Raw genomic sequence first — 25,519 nt, forward strand, 5'->3', positions numbered from 1 at the left:
ATGTGCAGGTGAATAGCACCTGCCAGTGTCATATTAATAAATTGCATATTTATATTATATTATTGGAGGATTATAACTGATGCATTAGTGTGTCAGTAGCATTTTCGCGTTATAGCTGGTGGATATGAAGATACAACTTTATACGGTTGGTAGTTGTATCTATAACAACGTATCATATTTTATAAACTTATTTAATCATTTTGTATGTAAAACCTGAATCTGCAACATGACTACCCATGCCTGTAGTGGAGTAAAAAGAACAATATTGTCTCTGAATGTAGTGAAGAATAAAACTGAAATACTCAAGGAAGGTAAAATTGTAGTGCTTTATTAAATGCATTGTTTTCATTTAATTCCACCACTGCATTTGTTATGCTGTTACATGTGAGATACTGTGGACCACATCTGCCTATAGTTTATATGAATTCGGTGTTTTACATGTGAAATTGATTTTTATTTTTATATGTGACGTCTTTTTTAAACGTGAAAGATAAATGGCTTTAGCATGGGGAATTTTCACACGAATATGTGAATGGTGTGCACATCCAGTTGGGCACAGGTCATATGAAAATAGGAGTAGAATGGATATTCAAATCAATGTTGCCAGATGGTCAGAGCGGCGGCCATTTTTATGTGTACCATTTTTATGTATAAATTAGTACAATTTAACAACACAATGCTTCACCGACACACTCTTGTCACACCCTGTAACCAGTGTAGCATTAAAGTGTAGAATTAGTAAGCTGGTTAGCCAGGTTGGCTCATCTTCAGTAACCAGTGGTGGAATTCACACTTTAATGCTAACATTTAGTGTAGCTGTAATGCTGTAATGTAAGTCTGGCTAAACAAGACTAGAGACATGCTAGCGTCAGCATGCTAACAGGCTTATAATGAGAAATGCTAACAAGCTGGTGTTAAGCGGGTATAATGTTTATCATGTTCACCATCTTAAGTGCTTTAGCATGCTAATATTTGTGAATTAGCATTAACACACAAATAACAGGCTGATGGGAATGTCATTAGTTTTGCGGGTATTTGGTCATACACCAAAGTACTGGGCAAATCAAAATCTTTACATGGTGACAATGTTAGACAAAAAAGTTTACCAAAGTTATTAGAATTCATCCTGATACGTAAATGTCTGAGCCAAATCTTGTGGCATTCCATCCAATAGTTGTTGAGACCACACGGCAACCTTCGTTTCTGCTGATTGAAGCCAATGCAGAAGTGTCTTAAAACGTGCATTCTCTCTACTGACCAGCAGGGGGCGACTCCTCCAGTTGCAGAAATTAGTCATATTGTATAGAAGTCTATGAGAAAATGACTCTACTTCTCACTTGCTTTATTACCTCAGTAAACATTGTAAACATGAGTAGAACATCAGTAAATTATGTTCCATTTAGAGTCAAACAGACCATAAAGCAGACTATGCTTTATGGCGGGCTTACTGTGATTGACAGGTCGCTGCAGCTACCAGAGCCATATACGGAGTGTCTACATCACTTCTCCGCATTCCAAACATGGTCACTTTCAGTTGCAAAAAACCCAACATGGCGACGGCAGTAATCTAAGATGGCGACGACGAAATCGCTGAACATCGAGGCTTCATAACGTCAGTCCACAAACCAATGAGTGACATCACAATGACTACGTCCACTTCTTATATACAGTTTATTGAAGGTATAGAACATTAGCTGACACCAGCATTGTGGTCAGTAAGGGCAACGTTTCAGAGAAAATCACAAGGTAGCCCCGCCCTAAAGCATACTCCTGTTCATGGTCTATTTGACTCTAAATGGAGCATCATTCACTAAATGAACATCATGCTGTATTGAAGAAGACTTGAAACTAGAGATTAAGACCAAAAACTCATGTTTACAATGTTTACTGAGGTAATAAATCAAGAGAGAAGTAGAGTAATGTTTTCTTTATACAATCCGACTTCTTTTTGCAAACAGAGGAGTCGCCCCCTGATGGCCATTAGAGAGAATACAAGTTTAAGCGCTTTAGAATTGGCTTCACTTTTCAGACCTGGTGTTCTGTTGTCACCAGATGTTGCAATAACTGTTGAAGCCTTCAATTTCTGTCCATTAAAAGCTCTGTTTCTCACTCTGCACCTGAACCTAGCACATTTATGGAAAACTAGGCCAACACAGTTTGCAAGGGAGTGTATGCTTTAGAGGTGGAACATACAGAGACTTTAGCGTTAGATTATCACTATGGAGCCACATTTGATCCTCAAGCAAGTTGTGTTTGAGTTTGACAAAATAAAACACGTCAGTGGAGATCTCAGAGGACCAAATGCACATTCCCACATGTCTCCACACGCATGCTTGACAATTGACACAGAAACCCGATTAATGATGCACAGGCTCAATTCTTCCTGTTGTACCTTCTGGCTGCGCTGTTCTCGTTCCGAACACACGTAGCACATCTGGATGCTGTCCAAACAAACATGCATTTTTTTGCCCTCTTACTTTCACTGCACTCAGACTATCTTTCTTCAACCTCGGGGGCCTGCTGTCATCTGTTAGCAGCAGCAGCAGCAGCGGGGGAGTTGACAAGCTGCGTTAGTGTGTTCCTGTGTGCCTGTATTTTTCATGTGTGCATGTAGTAGCACGTGGGGGATTCATGTGTGTGAGCCTGTGTGTGTGTATGTGTGTGTGTGTGGTAGTGTGTGCTACAATTGGCAGAGTGAGGGCAAAAAGGTACAGCATGGCCTGCTGAAGTGAAGACATGTCAGCAGAAGAAAATAGACTTGTACACAGCGAGGGGACGCCTCTCGGGGAATGAGAGGTGTTTTCAGAGAGGAAGAGAGACAAAAAACAAGACTTCTGAATTGTGTGTGTGTGTGTGTGTGCGTGTGTGTGAACGTCTGCATGACTGACTGCACTCGTGTGTAAAAATTGTCAAAGGCAGGCCAGTCTTATATTATATCAAACGCTGTATATATTACACATATTTAGACAGTATGCAGTATGTATGTTTCACACAGTATTTCCGAGCATGTTTCCATCTCAGCACACAGTGCTGCGTGGTCGTTCACATGATTTTGTGTTAGGTTGCCACCTGTTGGCATAACAGTGAACTGCCAGTGTGTTATGGGGAAATACCAGTGCACAGTTGCTTCCCAGTAGTGATCCATCTTAAAGCGTCTACAGTGCCGTTAAAACTTCAAGCATCAGCTCATAAGATCCAGAAGATAAGGCTCACGATATCTTGTGCTTCCATAATTGTCAATAATTGGACAATAACAAATATTGTCCAATGAAAACACCTGAACCAACCACCTGAGTCAGTGTGTCTCTCAATACTTGTAAAAGGCCTGAAGTGCTATTAAAATGTTTTCAATTAATCTTTCAAAAGTCTCCAAAAATGCTAAGACGTGTTTTTCTGACAATGCAACATAAAAACTCAAAATAATTGGTGACATCTATTAGATTAATAATTTACCGAATGCCTTTCGCAACAACGTGAGCCGATCAGGATAGTGGAAACAACAGCTGGGATGCTCAGAGCAGATACACTGTCTGTCAGCTAGCGATGACATGGGGAAGTGTTTTACGTAACATAAACAACCCGAAGTAACTGATCTCGTTTATTTTTTTCTGCGACTTTGGTTATTGTAAAGTTGGTCTAAAATATCAATGTGAGTACAATTTTGAAAGTCTTAGTTCGTTGTAGTAACTTTTAAGTTAGATTTATCATTTTGTGTTGATTTTGGCACTCCCTATGGACGAAAAGCGGTATTGTTTCCGAGCACCAGATTCCCTTTAGAAAACCTCTCATTTTACTGCAGCGGGTGTTTGACAATCTGCTATGTGCAGTCCTGTTTCTGGTTCTCCCGTGCCTCCCTTTCCTCTAGCGGGCCCAGTAATACCACCTGGTTCTCCAGCAGCGTGGTGTTGGTGTTATCTCCCAGTGGGTAGCTAGTCCAAACTCTGCTCCTGGCCGGAGGAGTAGTTGTTGGGCATGGAGCTCTCCTCCTCCCGACAGAGCTTCCGACTGCATGTCGAAGGCGGCAGCGAAGCCCGATCTGGGTCAGTTCCCAGATTCCATTTGTCATCTCAACTCTTTTTTGACAAAACAAAAAACACCTAAAGAATGTAGAAAGTTTGTGCAATTCAGGTTGTTTTATCAATTATATATATATAAAAATATACGTATACAGAAACAAAATATCAAAGTATCATGGGGGGGCTCCCCATCAAAGTGTTGTCATTGATATAGGTGTAAATGTGTGTCTCTATGTGGCACCAATCAACAATTTCATTTCCCTGAAGTGAAAACCCTTGATGTTGTTCCCCCATCTGAGCCTCTTATTCACAGAGAGCTTCAGTGGTCACGATCGAGGTAGATAAACAAACAATAAACGAGTAATGGCTTTGAATGAAACATGCCGTTTGTGGTGATTCCTGCAGGTAATTCCTTTCTTATGAAGCTCGGATTGAGGCTACAAACAACTTGAGAGGTTTTATTTAAACTGCATGGACATAAACACCAGAACTTTTTTGCTGCCACAAACTACAACACAGCTTCACTTAAGTTTGCCCTCACGGATGAGAAATTCTATATACATTGCTCTGGTTAAAATGCTTACAGCCTTGCATATAGAAAAAAAAACACTGGAACTGATCAAAAAATCAAGCGAATATCCTCGTGCATGAGAAGATACACACGACTGAACATTCTAAATGCCAATAGCTGAGATTGAACCAAATTCCATACCAAATATCTGAGTTGCAGTGTGGTGCACTGAACACTGGGAGGAAGCATTTCATCAAACCTGGCACAGTTAAAGCTCAGACTGCTCTTCATTTCAAAGGACGTTTTTTTTCCTTTCATACAGTTCCAACCACTTTTAATGGCTTTCTGCTCTTCATATTATGTCACACTCCTCTATCTAAAGGACTAAATTCAGCTCCAACGCTCATTTTCCATTAATCAATTAATAAATAACTCTTCGACTTTCTGTTTGGGTGTTTTAATTTTTAATGGTGAAATGTGAACACAATTGTGTAGTAAGAGAACCATGAAATGCACGCCACACCCTGAAACGTGCGGCGATGCTTTTGTTCCAGTTGTCTCTTGTGCTAAAGAGACGGTCCAGCTGATCACAGGCTTGGCACATCGGCAGCGTCGTTCCAAGTTGGGGCCACTGGAACACACAAGCCCTGCGAATCAAATATGCTGTCACATGATCAAAGGGCATTTCAAACTGGGATCTGAGGTGGAAATTTGCAAGTGGCAATGTGTTGCAAGGCTAGACACTCTCACTCAGTGAGGAACCAAATGTGATGCTAATGCTAGCTGTGGCTAACCCCATTCCCTGACCAACATATCACCTAAGTAAGTGTATATCAGCTACATCATCATCTTATCCCAGCTGCTGGGCGATCTCAAGCCATATCGTGTCCTTCATTTGGTTGTTGAGGTAATGGTCGGTGTATTATTTTTGTACAATACTAGGTGTTGAGGGTCCAAAAGGATAATACACTCCTGGAGCTATACCTCAGATATGACATCACTTGGAACAAATGATTTCATTGGTCAAACATATATTTAAGCAGGTCAAAATCTGCTGAAATTGTGTTCCGTTTGAATATTGTTTCCCCCGCACAAATGTCCCGCATGGGTGTGCAAGCTTAGAACTGACAAAATCAGTTTTTATAAATATGCATGACAAAATTTCAGATGAAAATTTGTGCTTAAGAAACATGTACAAATGTGTATATAAGAGGTGAACCTAATCATAGAGATGTCATCCGTTTGTTTGTGGACTAAGGTTTTGAAGCCTCGAGTTTGGCATTCTGGCCGTCTCCATCTTGGTTTTTTTGGAAGGTGGAGCTAAGTACAACCAAACGCCGAATAATACATTTTTAGGCGACAAAAATGTTACGATTATGAACTGAAAACACACAGTGAAAGGGTTAAAGTTGTAAGACGAAAACACCGACAACGCTGTGGTAACAACCTGTCAATCCCAAAGTAGCCCCGCCCTAAAGCATCCCCTGCTTTATGGTCTGTTTGACTCTAAATGGACCATCATTAATAAATGAACATCATGCTGTATTGAAGAAGACTTGAAACTAGAGATTGAGACCATAAACTCATGTTTACAATGTTTACTGAGGTAATAAATCAAGAGAGAAGTAGAGTCATTTTCTCATAGACTTCTATACAACTCGAGGAGTTGCCCCCTGCTGGAAATTAGAGAGAATGAAAGTTTTAGGCACTTCAGCATTGGCTTTAAAGCCGAGGCCAGTTTATTCACCTACCCTTGCAGAAAATACATTTTTGAGGAGCACCACATTCTTACCCGGGCTTCTAGCACATTTCCTGGACATGTACTCCTTTTTTTAAACATTCATTACATTTTATATTCCACAGCAACCTGCATCACCTCCTCAACTCCTTCTAGACTGAGTCACACAGTCAGACATTGTGTGCTTGCCTTGCTATAATCAGCATGTGCGTTTGAACCATGAGGCATCTCACTTAGCACACTCAGTCTGGCTCATCATGTCCTAATCAGAGAGGATTGTGAATGTGGCAGAGAGGAGACGTCCTACATTCAGGTCTGTGCAGTCTGAAAAGAAATTATTGAAATTGCTTATTTAAAAGGCATCGAAATGTCGTTGCATTATTTATCTTTATCTTAAGCAAGCTTGTGACAGATTATAAAAAAATGAAATAAAAAAAAGTGCCTCTCTCTTTTCTTGTCATACTTATATTTCTTGCTTTTACTCTTTTATTGCTCTGACTGATTATTGATCACAACTTTTTCCCTGAGAGGGTTGTAGAGCACAGTGCCCTTCGACGGGACAGCAGATGTAATGAGGAATGGAAAAAAGAAGCGAAAAAACACGAAGAACATCAACAAATTAATTTCTCCATATACTTTGTTTTTCTCTTCCTTATTGCTGGAGGCCCTCTCTATTTGGACGGCTGCTGTTTTTCTGCTGCAAAATGGAAACGAAACAGGATTTCTTTCTCCTTGAATAATTAGCTGCCGCTCCGCTCACACACACACACACACACACACACACACACACACACACACACACACACTGGCCGCTGCTCTCTCGTCCAACCACTTTATTTATAGATCGTCCAGAGACGGGAGAGAGGAAAATGTTTAAATAACTCGACTTTCTTCCCTTTTCTCTCTTTCATTCTCTTATTTCCTCTCTCTCTCTCTCTCTCTCTCTCTCTCTCTCTCTCTCTCTCGCTCTCTCTCTATCTCTCCCTCTCTCTATCTCTCCCTCAATCCTTTCACTGCTGCTTTTCCTCAGCCCATAAAACAATTTGATTTCTGTCTGATCAGCTGCAAAATTGAGTGGATCTGCACACACACATGTGCACACAAACACACACACACACACACAGACATTGAATGACATCTATTTGTCATTTCTGGTGTGTGACAAGGTCAATGGGTCAACTGTCACACTCACTGTCCGTTATATCTGCACCAACACACAGATTTGAGTTATTTTAACTTTTATTTTATTTTTTACTTTTTTGACAAACTGGGATAGTCCAGGTGCATGATGAAATAATAGCAATAATAATAGTAACAATAGTTTAGCAACTAGCGAATACATATCTAAACACATATACACCTGCGCATACATACTTACATATATATATACATACATACGCTACAGCTTCTACATGTAAACAAATATACACATGTACACAAAAAAGAATATTTAATAATGTAATAAATGGATATTAAATAAATACAAATAATGAAAGAAACTGACTTTTACAAAAGGGCATTTGTATCAGTGCAGGATTAGTTACAGATGAGCAGAGCAATGGAAGTCTTGGTAGTACATCACAGTTTTGTTACAACAACCCATCTCAACTGTTTAAACCGCTAGGAAGCGTCCATCTTCAGTTGTTGATTTGCAGTCACTTTCTCCCACTGAATGAACCCGTTTCAGTCTCTGAAACCACTGACTTATGGTTGGTGGTTTTGCATCTTTCCAGTTCACAGTTATCATTTTCCTGTTAATCATTAATCTGCAGTATATAACTCAGAACCAACACACAGATTGACTGATGAATCAATTTACAGGAGATTCAGTTGCATCTCCTTTACTCTTTCTACTAAACTTGAACCTTGCCTTTGTTTTGAACCTTTTGTTCACACAATCCTTCTTTCCTTTTGTCTGATTCCCGAACACCTTTTGCATCTTTGTTTTCCAAAAATACAATATTTCAAAACACAGCTTTTTTTTGTTATTCAGTAGCTCGGAAATGTAATTCTGGTGTTTGTGTCACCGTGGGAGGCTTTAAAAGAGTGTCATGATGCTTTCAGGAGAGCTGATTAATTGGAAATTACAGAGAGGACCCTTTCCAGATTTAGCAGCGCAGACACCTCATTAGAATATGACAGCTTTTGCTGCTTCTGTTAGGCTAATTGAGGCTAGTTTCAAGTCTTCTTCAATACAGCATGATGTTCATTTAGTAAATGATGGTCCATTTAGAGTCAAACAGACCATAGAGAGGAGTATGCTTTAGGGCGGGCTTACTGTGATTGACAGGTCGCTGCCGCTATCAGAGACGTGTACGGCGTCTCTATGTCACACCGCCGCATTCTAAATATGGTAACTTTTGTTCATTGGTTGTAAAAAAAAAACATCATGGCGACGGTTGTGATCCAAAGTTGGTGGCAGTAAAATCGTCGAACTCGAGGCTTCAATTAGCTTCGGTAGTGGCAAAAAAAAAAATTGGAGTCACATGTCTTCCGAACATTCTGACACTAAAATGTTAAACACACAAAAATAGTTATGATTACATACAAACGTAAACACAATCCACTTATTAAGACATAAGACTCACAAATATATATCTGATGCACACACAAATGACATGAGCGTACCCCCACGAACTGTAATCTATTACATCAACTGCTGACTTGCTTCATAATACAAAACCTTTTCTGAAGTATCTCAACATGTAAATTTGAATATTTTTTTTGATGAAGATATATGTTCAAATAGTATGTGATTAATGGCCTCCAGTATCACTCAAGTCTCTCCTCATTGTCTCTAATCCTTTTCTTTTTCCTTATTGTAGCTTCCTAATTAAATATTATTCACAATTAATGAAGGTATTCTTTTTCCATCACTGTCAATGTTACTCATAAATAAACTGAATTCAAGCGCCGGCACATGCTGCACAACGTATTAGCAATGCATCTGTATTTATTTTTAAGGATACAAAACTTATTCTTACACGGAGAAGAGTGTGAACTAACACATGTGGCCATGAAACGTCCCCACGTTGATTACTAACATTAAGATGATTATTTATTGGGTCACAAGTTTTCTGAAATTGTATGTTTAAATATGTAAAATTCTTGTTTCCTTTTGTTGACGTATTAGTCAAAGGTTTTTACAGAGGGATCTTATATCTCTTTGTATCACTCCATAAATCAGAAATACTGTCTGTAAAATCCATTTTCAACCATGCTTTTAGTAATAAAATGTTGTATAAATCAGGCACTGAACAAACCCCTCTGTAAAGAAAATGTTCATAATATAGACAGGAATGAAACTGGTAAGTTTGATGTAAGAGTGAAGTGGAGATTTCTGGTTCAGTCTGAGAAAACAACTCATTCAGAAAACGGGCTTTGAAGACACTACAGGTGAATAGAGTGAAACATAGGTTTCACCATGAAACGTCCCCAGTTGATTACTTACATTAGGACAAATCTTTTTGCGTAATACAAGTTTTCTGAAATGTTATGTTTTAGATATGCAAATTTGGCAGAATCTAATGGTAACTTTTGGTGAATTTAGGACAAATAGACTCAAACAGACAACGTATTAAAATAATCACCTGAATGTGTATCTTTTTATGTTTTCTTTCCACTATAGACTAAAATAATGAATAAATAGCCGAAGATCATCATGGGGTGCCTCGACATGATGCATTATGATTTAATGCGTTTATTAAAATTGCAGGATGTATCATGGACTCCTGTTGCTATAGCCATTGACAAATGATCAATGCGCCTCCATTGGTGATCTAATTATCACCACCTGAGAGAGAGAGAGAGAGAGAGAGAGAGAGAGAGAGAGAGAGAGAGAGCACCGGTGCCTCCGGTTGGCCGCGCTCTCCTCCTCCTCTTCCTCAGCGCCGGACAGAGACACCGGGGAGCGCACCGTAGATGCACGAAGGATGAAGGAACTTTAAATCTGCCTCACAACTTTCACTGCCTCTCTCTCTCTCTCTCTCTCTCTCTCTCTCTCTCTCTCTCTCTCTCTCTCTTCCTCCTCCGCTGCTCCACAAGCGTCACATCTCAAGAAGATTTCTTCGACAATGGATTTACCGCAATCACGATCCTGTTGTGAATGATCACACCTTCATCATTATCATCATTTTCTCCATCTCCTTCTTCTTCTTCTTCTTCTTTTTCTTCTCGCTCTGCGGATGCTCATTAGCGTCGCGAGCCGCGATGATGGCATCGATAGGGGAATTCGACCCTCTCAACACCAGAGTCCCTGCAACTAAAATAGAAGTTACCGTCTCGTGCCGGTAAGGTCAAACCCCCATGCAAATACACACACGTGGATGTAAACGTGTACAAGTGAGATTAAAAGTGGGCATCGTGTAAAGAAATGTATAAAAATATGTCTGATACGGAATTCAGATGAAGGTGCGCGACAAGCGCGCGGCATCAGAGTGACAAAGGTTAATTACGTGTGTGTGTGTGTGGCGAATTTGGTTGTGCCTTACTTCTAGTGTAACTAATGGACACCCTTTAACATTTTTTTTTTTTACTTCCAAGATTTAAATGTTAAGTAGCTGTCCAATGCATTTGCGTGGATCAAGACAACAACATCTTAAAATAAAAGACATGCATCCATCCCGTCGGCTGCCTCCCAGCATGCATCAAGGTCATTAAAACCCTCTTGATTTCTGCACAAGGTCCAGCCAATGACCCTCTGATGTTCACAGACGTGCATGGTTGTGGATTGATGCTGAGCACCGGGTCACATATTTAAGCATGATGCAATTTTATACATTTAACAAACACTGTCAGTAAAATCATCATTTAAAAAAAAAAATTGATTCCATCTCCCCTGTGACTAAACATCACACCTGGCCTCTCTGCTCGGGTGGCAGGCTGCCCCTCGGCTGAACACTCGCCGGCTGAACTGACCGGAGCAGTAGAAACGCAGTCATGGGTTTCCAGACTGTCAACCCGCCTGTTCTGGGGTCTGCCTCCTGAATAATGAATGGCATGCTGCTCGTGTGTAGTCCCTCCTGAGATCCACCAGACACCTGAGTCAATCTGGGAGAGGGAGTGGGCTTCCGATGCATGGATGATGGGGGTTCTTTGTGTTTTCATCCCCCCCACCCCAACAAAGAATAATACAAAAAAGGCTAGAATTACATGTCAGACGTCTTAGACTGACCAAGGCGGAGCCTATAGTTGTTCAATTTATTTTCTCCATCTTTTTGAATGGAATCTTTTTGTCAGACTAGTGGACAGAAAACATCCAAAATACACATGAAGGTGTTTTTGTTACTGCATTTGTCTATTTGAGTCTCTAGATTTCTCCTAAATTCACCAAAAGCTCCCATTAGATAATGCCTAATTTGCATATCGAAATGTAAAATAGCAGAAAACTTGTAACAATAGTCTTAACGTGGTGATAACTTTTAGTATTTCTCAAACACTGGCTCAGGTTGTTGAAGCAGTCTCAACACTCTCTGTACTGTAATTGTTACAGCTGTTTGGTGGGGTGTCACAACTCTGCTGAAATTCAATTCTGTCGTGAACGTCATTGTTCAGACATTTGGACTTGTTGTTTTGAAAAAATGAAACAAAGAAATCTCATTCAAGGATTGACCCAAAGCGAATGATAAAGACTGATGTTTTTACCCGATTCACCTGTAGTGTCTATATATAATATAATACATAAATTTAAAGGCCGTTTTCTCTCAGACTGAGGCAGAAAATCTCAGCGTAAGTAACACTTACAAACTCTCCGGTTTCATTCCTATCTACATTCTGAAGGTTTTTAACTAGGGGTTTGTTCATGTATCCTTCATAGCCTGATTTATATCAGTGTATTACTAGAAACATGGCCAGAATGAATTCTGTAAAAAAACTTTGACTCAAATATGTCAACAACATGAAACAAGAATGTCAAGCCCCGCTTCGTCCAATGTTCTGATTTCTGTTCTGGAAACGTATGAAAATTGAGTGAGCCTCGTTCTGTCCAAAGGTAACAAAATCTGCCTACCGACACTAAATGAATTACTTCTTCATCTTTCTCTTCATCACACTTTGACTAGTGACCTAGTGTACATTATGTTTCATGGCTTACTGTTGCTTGAATGGCAGAGAAAAGGGTTTAGCAGCACAGTATTTTTAGATGTTAGTTCCACACAATTACTCAGGGAGCAATGTAAATCTGCCCATGACCTCACTATCGGGGGCTGAGCTGAGACGTTCAGAAACACTCGGGGGAGCGAAATACAAAAGGGATAAAAAATGGAGTTTAGGAAATGTAAATGAATGAATACATTGTCTCAAAACTATTTAAAAAAAGGGCTGAAAGGATCCATTGTTACTGGAACTTTTGCTGTTTCCACAGGAGTCTGCTGGATGTCGACACATTCTCCAAGTCAGATCCAGGTATGTATGAAATCGTGCTGTCTGAGCTGCATTAATAGAACACTGTTTGTTTTGTCAGCCAAGTTTGCTTCAGCAAATAAATTATTGTATTACCAATTTGGATATTGAACTGAATATCAACTCTTTACTGTCAAAAACCGTGAGATGCATTTTTTTACACGTTATGTGTACACCAGCATTCTTTCTTACTGGAGGAACAGCAGTACGATATAATGGATGGTGTTTTGCTCTTGCACTGGTAAATAACCCAGAAGGCCAGAGGTATCGATGGGCGACACGTCTGCTGATGAAATACAAGAGTGAGGAGGGAGAATAAAAAACGAGGACGGGACTAAGGAGGGATGGAAAAGTCAAGGTTGAAGAAAGGTCAGGATGTTGTGAGGTTGGCTGAGTTTTGGTATGTTGGTGGTAAAAAAAGAAAGAAAAAATATAGTGGAAGGAAAAGGGAATAAAATGCCTGCCTCTGAAACTCTATATACCCATTATCTTACCCTTGGCTATTCACCCCTTGCATACTGTCTCAATAAATACACAAGGCTGATGGTTTTCTTTAGGTATTTAGTGTAAGGATATTTCTCTTAAGCAGGACTCTGGAGCTGCAGATGTTAGCCAGGTATCAGGTATCTGAGCTCTGTATAATTTGAAAATAATTACATTTGCATCTTTCAACTTAAGACCCAGGAAACCAATGAAGACCAGAATGTCTTCATGAACACCAGTAACAAATGTACATTTGGAAACCTTAACGGTTCTCTATACAACAATCAGAATATTAATTGGTTTTGTTGCCTAAACCAACGTTGGTTTTGTTGCCTAAACCCAACGTTGGTTTTGTTGCCTAAACCCAGCGTTGGTTTTGTTGCCCAAACCCAACGTTGGTTTTGTTGCCCAAACCCAGCGTTGGTTTTGTTGCCCAAACCCAGCGTTGGTTTTGTTGCCCAAACCCAACGTTGGTTTTGTTGCCTAAACCCAGTGTTGGTTTTGTTGCCTAAACCTATCGTTAAATTGCTTCCGTGGTGGCAGCATGTAATTTCACACATTGCGTGCCTCCACCACATAAAGGTCATGGTTATTTCTCTTATTTCTGTGAGATCACGTTTAAACACTGTTAGCTCTGTCAGCACTGTTGCTGTTCTTTGCACTGTTCTTGCTGTTAATACTCTTAGTGTTGTGGAGGCAATCCCTCTGCCCAGAGTATTGAATTTACCACCTTTAACTAACACAATCAACAATGTCAGCAAAACGGGATAATCGTGAAATCAAGGAATGTACCCATTGGATGGTATCAACCTGCTCACAAAATGACATAGATGGTCAAATATAAAATACCAATTGTTCATTTAGATTTGCTGTTATCAACACAACAAAATGTATTTCGTGCTGCTTGTGTTGTGCTGTGTTGTTAAGTTGAAAATAGGGCGAGAAAGAAACAATTCACTGAACGCTTTAAAGTCTTGTATACACTTTAGAGCAGCATTCTCTTACACAAAATTTAAATAAAATTTATATTAAAACTGTCTTTCCAGCGGATGTAAGGTTGTGTATATGATGTCAGCATGTTTGCCTCCTATTCAGCAAAAGCCGAGGCCGGAGACATTCTGGCCCCTTTCAGAATGCCAGCTCAAATCCATTTTTTTCTGGCATATCCAGATTGTATCCACACTTATTTTAGAAATCTGGAAAGCAAAAATATAAACAAATGAAATGCCATTTTTGCAAATAGGATCCAAACCACATTTTGAGGTGGTTTGAAATGTCATTATAACTGGATTTCTACAGATGCGTCTCAGTGATGGCATTTTGGACAGACATGGACGTAAATTGTAACATGACATGGAAGCGTAGACATGCAACTGCTAGACCGTTACTCTATTTTTCTTTTTAAATCCTTGATTCTGGGTTGTGAATTGCCGACTAATGCTATAGTGGCCAATGGACTCTCTGCAGGAAGCGGTCTGGTTGTCACTCTGCCAGCAACTCACGGAGAAGCTCTGAAATATTTATTTTATTTTCAAAGCACAACATCTTTCCAATCGAAGAAAATACGGGAATAAAACATGAAGAGAGACAAAAAGGGCTGAACGACATTAAATAAACACAAAGAGCATGGTACATGCTGTGGAAGTGCTAGTTAGAGAGCGAAAGTAGGACGGAGGATCTAAGTGCGGCACTTCACTTATTTGGTGCAACTGTAAAACACTACTAATCAAACTTGACTGTCTGTTACAAGGGATCAATTGACGCACTTTTCAAGAATTGTCATAAGCAAGAACTACCTTCATCTCTAGCTGTGTTTAAATACATAATAAAATAATATTCATTTTTAGCTTCACAGATGTCACAGAACACTAATGATCACAGCAAAAAGTGTGGCAGACAAGGCTGTAGAAGAATGCCAAGAAAGTGCTTTGGTCAGAAAACGAATGACAACAAGACTGAGTGCGTTTAGCCCTCGAAAAGAGCCGTTTCAAAGAAAATTACATCTTCTCTTCACCTGGCAATCCAAACTGCTCTTTTACAAGTTCTAGGTGTTTATCCACTTTTGCCCTCCTGATCCTGAAGCTTTCTACCGATTGAAAGTCCGGCGGCAGCAGCAACAGAAAAGGAGAGCGGTACCTTTGAGAGCCCCTCGGGTGCAGCTTTCTCTGACAAATGTTAACAAATGTTAACCCCAAATCAGCCGGACAGTCAGGCCTTTTTAATGAGTTACACAGGTCACAGCTGGAGAGCACAGCTGTCTTACTCCTCGCCCGATCTGGTCTCAAGGCTCGGGTCATAATGCCCCGTGACTGGCCGCAGATGTGAGGGCAGCCTATGGAGCTACTGGGCTCCAACCGGTACAGACAGGGAGAAGTGGTGCATGAACCTTCCCTTCAGTCCACAACATAAGCCAATGAGGTGATGAGTTCTCAGAGCTGCCTGTAGAGCTGCTACATTGATTGACAGGTCGCTCCCACGGCTTTGGCCCGTCTGTGTTTTTAATTGAACCCTTTCACAGTATGTTGTCAGTTCATGAAAGTTAATTAGTAACAATTTCATTGCCTACAAATGTCTTATTCAGCGTTCAGTTGTACTTAGCTCCAACCTCTCGTGTCACTTCTGGTTCCAAAAAAACAAATGGCCACAGCCAAAATGCCAAACCTGAGGCTTTCAAACGGTAGTCCATGAACCTGTTGGTGATGTCTTATATAGAGTCAATCATATGCATCTAGAACAAGTTGAACTATAAAATGAAAGGCCTCCTCCAATGAAAATCAAGTTTTTAACCTTGTGAACATGTACATATAATTCATATGCTAATTATGACAATTTCACACGAAAGTCAAATAGGATAAAAGGATGTAAAAAATCACATAACAAATTCATAGATAGACACATACTAAATGAAGCAAAGGTGAATTATGTTGAAGCTAATTCAAGGCATGAAGGGATTCTTTTCATGATAAACTAAATGTAATTCTAATGAACAGATGCGTTTTAAGGAGGTTAAATCAATGCCTGGAGAGGACCTTTAAATGATCATGTTTTCTATACTCTCTCGTTAAATAAAACTGTACATTTGCTTATGTGTACATTATTACAATGTTTGTACAGTTAATTTACATGTGCTGTATTGATACAGTAGGTTGGATGTGCAATACTAAGTTAATCATGCACATAAGAGTGTAGAGGATAACGATCACATCAGAATTATGTAGTCTATGTATTTTTTTGCATTCATATGCACACTAATTAGGGTGATAATTGATAGTGTTTATTAATAGTGTGTATTATTATTAGTATGGCAGTGGTTGCTAAGACAGCTCCACAAGGTGATCTGAGTGGCATAGATAATCTACAGTGAACAAACGACCAGTTTTCTGTACATAATATCTGACTCATAGACTGTATATAAGCAGTTGATGTAGTCATCGATACATCACCCATTGCTTTGTGGACTGCAGTTTTGAAGCCTCAAGTTTGGCAATTTTGCCATCTTAGCTTTTTGCAACCAATGAACGAATGAAGTTCCAATATTTGGAATGCAAACGAGTGACGTAGAGGCTTTGGTAGCGGTAGTGTTGGGACCATGTGCTTGGCTTTGCCATGTGCTCTTGAGACAAAGAGATCTGGGCCTGACGATTCTGCAGCCAAGGCCCATCCTAATTAGGGTAGATAGCATCCAATCCCCCACCAGAAAGAAGTTCACATATAGGTGCAACGCTGTCCTCCCATTGGCCAATGCCCACAGACACCCCAGGTGCCCTGTAGATCAGCCGTGTTTCCATAAAACAGTCTTTCACCCCCACGTCTATGCCATTCCCGTCCGACTCACGTTGGAAAAGGAGGCACGCAACATTGCTGTGATTGAAAATAAAATCCTAGGTTAAACAGTTTTACATTCGCTGGACGAATCTACTGGACTGTTTGTTTGTTTTGTTTTTGTTTTGCTTCCTGGAAGAGGAAGCGGACAATTTTCCTGCAGAAGTGAAGAAAGGGATTCTTCAGAGAGAGAGAAACACACTTCTCCTCTCCACCTAAGCCGCATTTGTTCCAGCCATAAGGAAAGAAACATTCCCTTAACGAGCTAAACAGACGCACAGAGTTTTATCACCGTGCTGCCTGAGTCCCGCCGTGGAACTCATAGAGGACCACATCTCCGACCACGAAATCTACTCATAGTAAGACAAAGAGTTTGGGCAGATTTAGTCTATGGTGTTTATTGTCTTGTTTGTGTTCTTTAAGTTACTGTCTCATTTTTATAACGTAGTGTGCGTGCTCAACAATCGCCGAGATTAACGGCCGAGATCGTGAATGCTGTGTATTTCAATACTGCTGCAATCGTGTTGAGATGGTTCACCGCTGGTGAGACCGGAAGTTGCTGTTTCATCGGTTCAAAGGTCAGAACCGCGGCGGTGCGAATCACAGCATAGTGCTCAGGCACCCAAAGGTTAATGTGAACATTAACTGGGAAGTTATGAAGTTATACAAAGACCAATGGACAGCCCCCCCCCCCCATACATTTGTCCACTAGTATTTTCATGAGATGGACCACAAACTCTTAAACCCTTCAGTTACAGTGACAGCTGCTCCCTGCTGCTGGCGTCCAGCCTTTACGATTGTCGAGTCTCAGCTGTTGGTGATTTGGCAGCAAAGTAACACAGGAGCAAAAATGCCATGACAGTGCTGTGACTGCGGTTTATGACAGGAAGGAAGTAATTAACAGTGTGGGTGCCGTACAGGAGAGAGGAGATTGACCCACTCAATCAGTCACTCTTTTTCCACCTTACATGTCAACGTTTTAATCAAATTATACACTCTATTCAGAGCTTCTTCTATGGGAGAAACTACTGTAGACTGATGCTGATTGTGGAAATGCTAAATATAGTAACATCAAAGGACAGAGAGGACAAAAATACACAATATAAAATCAGACTGAAAAGAGTTGCTTGACATCACACAGCTGAAGGTGAGTTAATCACTCCATTCTTATGTTAATATTATTCAGCACTAATAGAGAGCACCCAGTAAATGGGTCAGCTATCTATAACCACCTCAAGATGGTCTATGGGAGCGGGGGTGAGGAATATGAGGAGTCCATTTTATTTGAATCTTTTATTTCGAGGTGTAGAAGCTTAAATGGAACCTCAGGGAGAGCCCTGACCGAAAAAACGAACCAACTCTGAACAGAAATAAAATCAGCATACTAAAAAAAATCCACCCAAAAGTAGGAGGAAAGTAATTAAAATGGCTGCTCTACTTTACGCGACTACTTGGCAAGGAGTCAAAGGTGGTAAGACACAACAGAGAGAAGAAAAAGTCTCTTCAGATAATGACCTGATAAACTGAAATTGAAACTGCACACCTCAACACACACATCCCATCCCGCTGTTTTCAATGCCAAGGGCCATTAAAGTGCCTTAATCAAGTCACGGTGGAGGACACATTGGCATTATTTGATCACTGGGACTCACTATTAGACATAGGTCACCTGAACGGACCTCAGATGTGTTTTTTTAGAAATATTATATTTAGTGAAACATTCGACAATAAATCATGAGCCAATTTTTTTCCAAATTTTAAACAAATTTCTAGAATATTGGCAAAAGATTTGGATGCCAAGAAACCATTGCAGACAAAGAGTATGCAACAAGATGGTGTAGTTTAAAGCTATTTTAATTTACTTCCATAACTGAAATTACGACGGAAACATACTTATCTTTAGCCAAACCATGATGCTTTAATATACAAAATGAGTAGTTGTATTGCGTTTTTATTTTGTTTCAATTCACAACATTACCACGTGTTTAAAACTATGAACGTAATCCTGGAGAAAATACGTTTGTCCGTCTTTTCAGTTCATTTGGTCGCCTAAAAAATGTATTATTCAGCGTTTGGTTGTACTTAGCTCCGCCTTCTCGTGTCACTTCTGGTTGCAAAAACACAAGATGTCGACAGTCAAAATGATAAACTCGAGGCTTCGAAAGCGTAGTCTACAAACCAATGGCTGACTAACGCCACTTCTTCTATACAGTCTACAACACATAACAAATAACACACACACAGGGTCACAATTGCAAAATAATAGAACCAAGCTCATCTCGGTAATTGTGAACACCGACTGTGGAGATATACAAAGAGGTGACTAAACCTGCGTACATTTCTAAATATTTCTGTTTCCAATATCGCTGCACCAAATTTTCCACCTGAGGAAACACCCATGTGGTTTAAGTGACTTCGTCCCGGATCTCCTGTTGGCTTTGTTGAACCTGTTAGGGCGGGACAAATGGCACCTTGGTCACTCTTATTGGTGGGTGAAGATTTGTGACCTAATGAATCCCGTCAAAGCTCCAGCTGTCCTTCAACCGGGGAAGACAATACTTTTTTTTCATGTGCTATAATAATTTTTGTCCAATGCCCAATATCAAAAGAATTTCTGTATATCAGTCAAGGTTTTATTTCTGGTCCACAAGGTTATGATCTGTTAAAAGTATCTGCCCCACTGTGCCAGGTGTGACGTTGTTGCAGAACATCTGCTCAATCAGTGAAAGTGAAAACAGGTGTTTTAGGTCCCCTTTACAATGAGTGACTGAGCTTTACTCAATTTGTGTGAGGAAGAGTAAAGCCTCCGCAATAGCTGAAAAAAGGACGGGATAAATATTTACTCAAGGTCCACTTACTCACTTCTTTTTTTGAAGCTTTCAACCATTTTCTGTTGTCTTAATCCGATGAGTTCAGTTCCTAAACTCAAGAATGAACTTTCGCATTCCAAAGACCAAACTACAGAGAAGCACGCTGCAAGCAAAGAGAGCCAGAAATAGCCAGCGAGAGCTTCGGAAGCCACGCTGACGAGAGTGCAAATTACCAATGTGAGGCTCCGAGGGATCAAAGTTAGTGATCAATGACAGAATCCACAGTGCAGAGAGATAACAACACCGACATGAAAGACGGGAGCACACGGTTGCACATTTGGAACACGTACAAAAACAGAAGGAGAGAGCAAATTAGATACAGAACCAACCCCCCAAAAAAAGCTTCCACACTTTGATGGTACTCAGAAGATGCTCTGTGATACGCGTTCCTGATATTCACTCTCATTCCAGTGCAATGTTGAATCATTGTTTTGTGTCTTACACCTGAGGTAGTCAGAGCCTCGTTGGCCCAGATTCGATTTTCCTCAAGAATGCGACGGGGAAAATCATACGCGGTTTTGTTTTGTTTCTCTTCTGCGTCCTTGTGTTGCGGCTCTGTGCAAGAATGCGCCGAGATACAAGAGCAAAGACTCTGAAGCACTTCTCCTTATCTAATTTATCAACGAGTCAGTGTTTGCCCTTGGGGACGTTGTATCACGTTGCCTAGTCATTGTGTAAATTCAATTTATTACTCTTACTTCGCCATCAAATTACCTGATGCCTCTCGGTATCTGCCCACACGCTCCGGATCGATGCGTGTCTGGAGGAAACTGGTGTTTCATGTTGGAAATGTTTGGCAAAGATGCTGAATAAGAGATGACATACTCTTCCTTCCTGCGAGCAAGAACGCTTCCACTTCTTTTCACTTTTCTTATTCTTACTTCATTTATTTTGTGCTGGGTCGCATTGCGAGTGTTTTTACTTTTAATTTGACAGTTATTTAATCTAATATGCTTTACAAAGACCATGAACTCCAGACATGCAATGTTCAGGGTTGCAGCGCTGAAATTGCTTCTTGGGTCTCGATTCGTTTTACTTCCCTCTTATCTCAGACTGTCTCATTCTTCAGCCTTCGGTCTCGAATGCTAAGAAAGGGTTTGCTAACTCATTATACAGCTCAACTTAATAATATGACTAAACACACCTTGGCAATAGCCTCGACACCAACACGTAACGTAATAATCGAATCAATCACTTGTTGATTTTTTTTACACTGATATTTTGCTCACTGAGGATGAAAGTTATGTAAACCTTTTTTTTTTTTGGACAGCGTTCATGCATGCTGTGTACCAATTTACACTGTCAGTCAGAGTGTCAGAGTAGGTGTCACTTGTTTTTTAAATGATGGATGTTTTCATTTTGAAACAAAGCCCCTTTCATACACCATGCTCTGACTTGCCGTTAGTCAGCTGGATGTACTCACGCTGTCATATTCCGTCCCGGTTCGGGCCGGGTTCTAACATATTCTAGGCATGCGTGACCTCAGACTCAATGATGTCGTCCTTGGAGAGACGCAAACGGCTCTGGTGCCAGTTAAAGTCATCTCCATTTGAACTGAAGAATTGAGATTATGGGCTGGCAAGAGGGGGGCAAAAAGTTCTGTCATTCGGTCAGAGACAAACTCATCTGATTCGTTCATTGGGAGCCAGATTAAAATAATGGAATTCATGAGATATTTTCCTTCCCGTTCCCAACCCCTTATAGATGTACTTCTTCTTTTGTTTTCCTCTCACTGAATCCACCTTTTGCTCTTCAAAAAGCGTCTTTTCCGGCTCCTATTATATCACATTGATACCATTTCAGTTCAGAATTACTAGAGAAAATAAAATAATATCACTGACATTGGCTCGTTAAAACTCGAAAGCGCGAGAGAGAACACTGAGGCGATCTTACAGCCGCTCCGTGTGCTCAGTGTGCAGCTTCCGGAGCTACGCACCACTTGTATTTCTATCCAACCACCATCTAAACCTCCATCAGGCTCCCATATGAAACATCCCACTTCTCTTATGTAACATCATTTGCCACTGGAGTGCTGGCAGTTTTCATCCACATGCGTGAGCGTCTCACTCCATTAAAAATCTGTATCGGAGAGGACGGCCTTCCCGCTCCCACCGGTCTGGGAGTAGTTCAGATTAATTGCAATTAAAAGTGTATCAATTCAATGAGGATTATTAATTTTCTCCCATTGCCGACTCACGTTTGTCAAATTTACTACACTGCGTGATGCTTCCTGCACATTTCATTTCATCTGCTTTAGGATTGTGACTCACTAGCAGGTAGGAGTTATAGTATATTATTAGCTATAGCACAGCAGGTGTGGTTTTAGCTCTGAGTGTGTTCTTTGTCCTGCTGTGGTTTTACAATGACTCACCTTGGAAGACCATATTCTGATACATGAACTACATGATTTATACTACTTTTATGTGACACACGAAGTCTTTGTTGTCACGTTTGCGGTACGGCTGTGATTTTCTCTACGAGCTGTTAAGTATTTGAGTATGAAATTTGTGAAAATTGCTTTTGAACAGTTGGTAAGGCAGAATTTCTGTCACGGCACCAGATGACAAACAGAAGAAATGATGATTATATTTTCCCTTCATAACACTTCCTCATGCATTGTATACACGTTATGTTGACAAGTTCCACTGCAAAAAGCAAGGTCAATTATAATTTGATTATGGCTCAGTGGCGGAGGAAAAAGAAGGCAAGGCTCGAGTCATACCGTCTCGATAAAGGTCACTGGTCTCTAATTACCCTCGAGGCCTCCTGAGGAGATCTGAGGAAAGAGTGAGCAGCCCCCCACCCCCAGCTGATTCAGATGTCCATGGTCGTCCGTCTCACACCCGAGGCATTTAGCGGCCATATTCATTTCAAAATATATCCCTTCTGGGTAAGGAATGTGTCCATATACACATGACAGTGATATGACAAAGCAACATTCAGCTGTTAAATGCTTAGCTAAATGTGAATTTATTGTCCCAGCCTGTTTCAGCTTGAACACAGCCCCTTCACAAACAACCAAATGATGATGAACAAATGTGTGAAATAAAAGCCGGTGCTGCAGTTTGCTGGTTGTTTCTTTCGATGCCCTTGTGTTAAACACGGAGATGGAACCAACTAGTTAAATGCCAGAAATAGTTACAAGAAACAGTGGCGTTTGTGTTTTTATTGATTAATACAGCAAAAAAAAGACAATGTATTAATGATCTTTTGAGATAGATTCATGAACTTTGGAAAGATATTAATGGTAAATGGACTTGTACTTGTAGTAGCACTTTTCTAGTCTTCAGACCACTCAAAGCGTTTTACCACAACATGTCATCATTCACCCATTCACACACTGATGACAGGGTGCTACCATGCAAGGTGCCACCTGCCCATCAGGACTCTAACTAACCTCTTACACAATTTGGTTCAGTGTCTTATCCAAGTACACATCAACATGGACTAGCGGAGCCAGGGATTGGACCGCCGATCCTCTGATTGAAGGACAACCCTGCTCTACCACTGAGCCACAGTCGCCACAGACAAAGAGCCATGCTAGCTGTTTGCCCTGCTTCCAGTCTTTACGCTAAGCTAGGCTCTGTACTTGAGTTACTTCAAGGAACTTTTATTTAGTGTTGATTTTGGCGGTCCCTGTGGACGGAATTGGTAGCGATTCCGAGCACCAGAGTCCCTTTAGAAAACCTCTCATTTTACTGCAGCAGGTGTCCGACAGTCTGCGACCTCCCTTCCCTCCGGCGGGCCTGGCAGTAGGGCCTGGGCCTCCAGCAGCAGTGGTGCCATGCGTCGGCTCCCAGCACAGCAGCATGGTGAAGCTGCGCTTGCCGCCAGAGCTTCCGACCGCAGCGACTCTATATCTGGGCTGGTCGCATGCAGGAGGCCTCACTGAAGTCTTCTCTGAATCTAACCGATGACAAGTATTAATGACAACAAATTATACAGTATAGAAATATACAGTCTCCAAGCTGATGGTCTCGTTTACTTGTGTTGGTCACATAGACGCATCAGTATTCAATTGAGACTGTTGCATGACAAGTAACAAAGTTCCTCACAGTAACTTTAACGGAAACAAAAGAAGTGGTATGGCTCTTTTCTCTCGCTCTTGGAACAATAGTGAAAATGTTGCTCTCATCTTGAAGGTCGACTCCATCTGTGTTCTGTTCTGGGTTTTTCAAATGGAGAAGCCCAACTCAATCATTAGATTGCAAATAAGCTAAGCAATGTAAAATCAAGTTCCTTAGTTCAAGTGTATGCTCTATTTAGAACATTTTCACTGCCTTACCTGGCCAATTATGCCAGGGAACTCTAGCGGTTATATCCCTCTCCTCTCCGAAGCCAGCAGACTCCTTTCGACAAAAACAGTAATTTCACCTCGCAGGACAAGGGAGTTGCTGGTCTACTGCTACCATCGTTTGACCGACTGATCCGAACTAACGTGGCGAGCACATTGCTAAGCTCCCATGCCGGTAATCCTGTCTGCTTCTCCAAACGGGGAAAGTGCCGACCCCCGCCTACTCACTGTATACACCGACTATGAATAATTAGGCTACCTAATGAGGGGGGCTAAGGCTCTCATGTGTAGAATATCCAGAAACTGCCGTCACGTCACGAAGGAAAAGGATTTAAGAAAGGGCTTGGGTAAAAAGAATTTTGATGCTAAAACCTGCCAAAACCAAAATTTAAATGTATGAATTTGAAAACATGAACTCTACTGGCTATAAAATTATATAAAAACATAACTACATAGTACAGAGATTTTTTCCCTTTAACAATGGACCCACACAGAATAATGTTCCGAATGCAGTTCCCTTTGGCTCGACGGAGCTTTTATTGTTTTTTTTGTTTTGTTTTTTCTGGCCTGAAGCTGTATTATTGTTTTTGTTATTTATTGATTTTATTATTCTTTTGGGCAATCCACACCCAACACCAGAACATAACATTCTCTTATTTTGAGAATCAGGATCTTTGCGGTGTTGCTTGTTCATAAGCAGGCTTGATTTTCACAGAAAGAAAAAAAACAAAACTAAACCCTTCTTGGTGCAGGTTCTCTCCATATATTTGCTTCTAGCTGAGCAGCTTTGTTATAGCTGCTCTACTGAGGTTTAAGAATTGGCCTCCATGGGTTTTGGGGCTCTCTGGCAGCAGATCAATAGATCAGCGGGGGTTTGCGTGAGAGGTGTTTGTGTGAGGGATTTCTGACAGACGAGCCATTCTTCTCCATCTGAAATCTGTCACCGCCTGACAGTGGATTTCCCAAACATCTATCCATCTCATCGCATTACCTTCATGTCCTCTTCTTCTATGTAACCCCCCCACCACCACCACCATTCTGTCCTCCTTTCAGTCCTCCCTCTTCATCCTGTCCCCTCTCTGTTTCAACCCACGGCGGGCAGCTTGTGCCCCCAGCCTGTAAGTAAACCTGTGGTATCCTGTCTATGTCTGTCTACTCTCTGATTATATTATTCTCCTGCAGTGTAAATCCAAGAGGCAAGCTGCCAGAAATCCCCAGTCGCCAAAAAAAAAAAAAACCTCACACAGGTGACTGTTGCTGTCAGCTCGTTCGGCATTAGCCGGATGAGTCCGAAAGTGCACTCTGCCACTTTCAGTGATGGGACGGGCAGTTTAATGCAGACGGGATTGAAATGCCTCTTGGTGTGCTTGCTGGAGATTACATTGC

The 25,519-nt window shown here is 40.9% G+C and overlaps 1 protein-coding gene across 2 annotated transcripts in view; it reads left to right on the plus strand.

Annotated features, from left to right (window-relative positions):
• Positions 1-10,182: 10,182 nt before the first annotated feature.
• Positions 10,183-25,519, plus strand: part of cpne9 (copine family member IX) — a 75,553-nt gene continuing 60,216 nt past the window's right edge. Inside the window, exons 1-2 of one of the 2 annotated variants that reach the window (XM_031876929.1) lie at positions 10,183-10,554; positions 12,627-12,667. In XM_031876929.1, coding sequence (XP_031732789.1) covers positions 10,475-10,554; positions 12,627-12,667 — 121 coding nt within the window. In that variant the 5' untranslated portion in view covers positions 10,183-10,474. Of the gene's footprint in view, positions 10,555-12,626; positions 12,668-12,699; positions 13,034-25,519 lie in introns of those variants that run through there. The other variant, XM_031876930.1, reaches the window with a different exon arrangement.

The sequence above is a fragment of the Anarrhichthys ocellatus genome, unplaced genomic scaffold (assembly GCF_004355925.1).
Source record: "Anarrhichthys ocellatus isolate YVR2014 unplaced genomic scaffold, GSC_Weel_1.0 scaffold120, whole genome shotgun sequence".
Lineage (NCBI taxonomy): Eukaryota > Metazoa > Chordata > Actinopteri > Perciformes > Anarhichadidae > Anarrhichthys > Anarrhichthys ocellatus.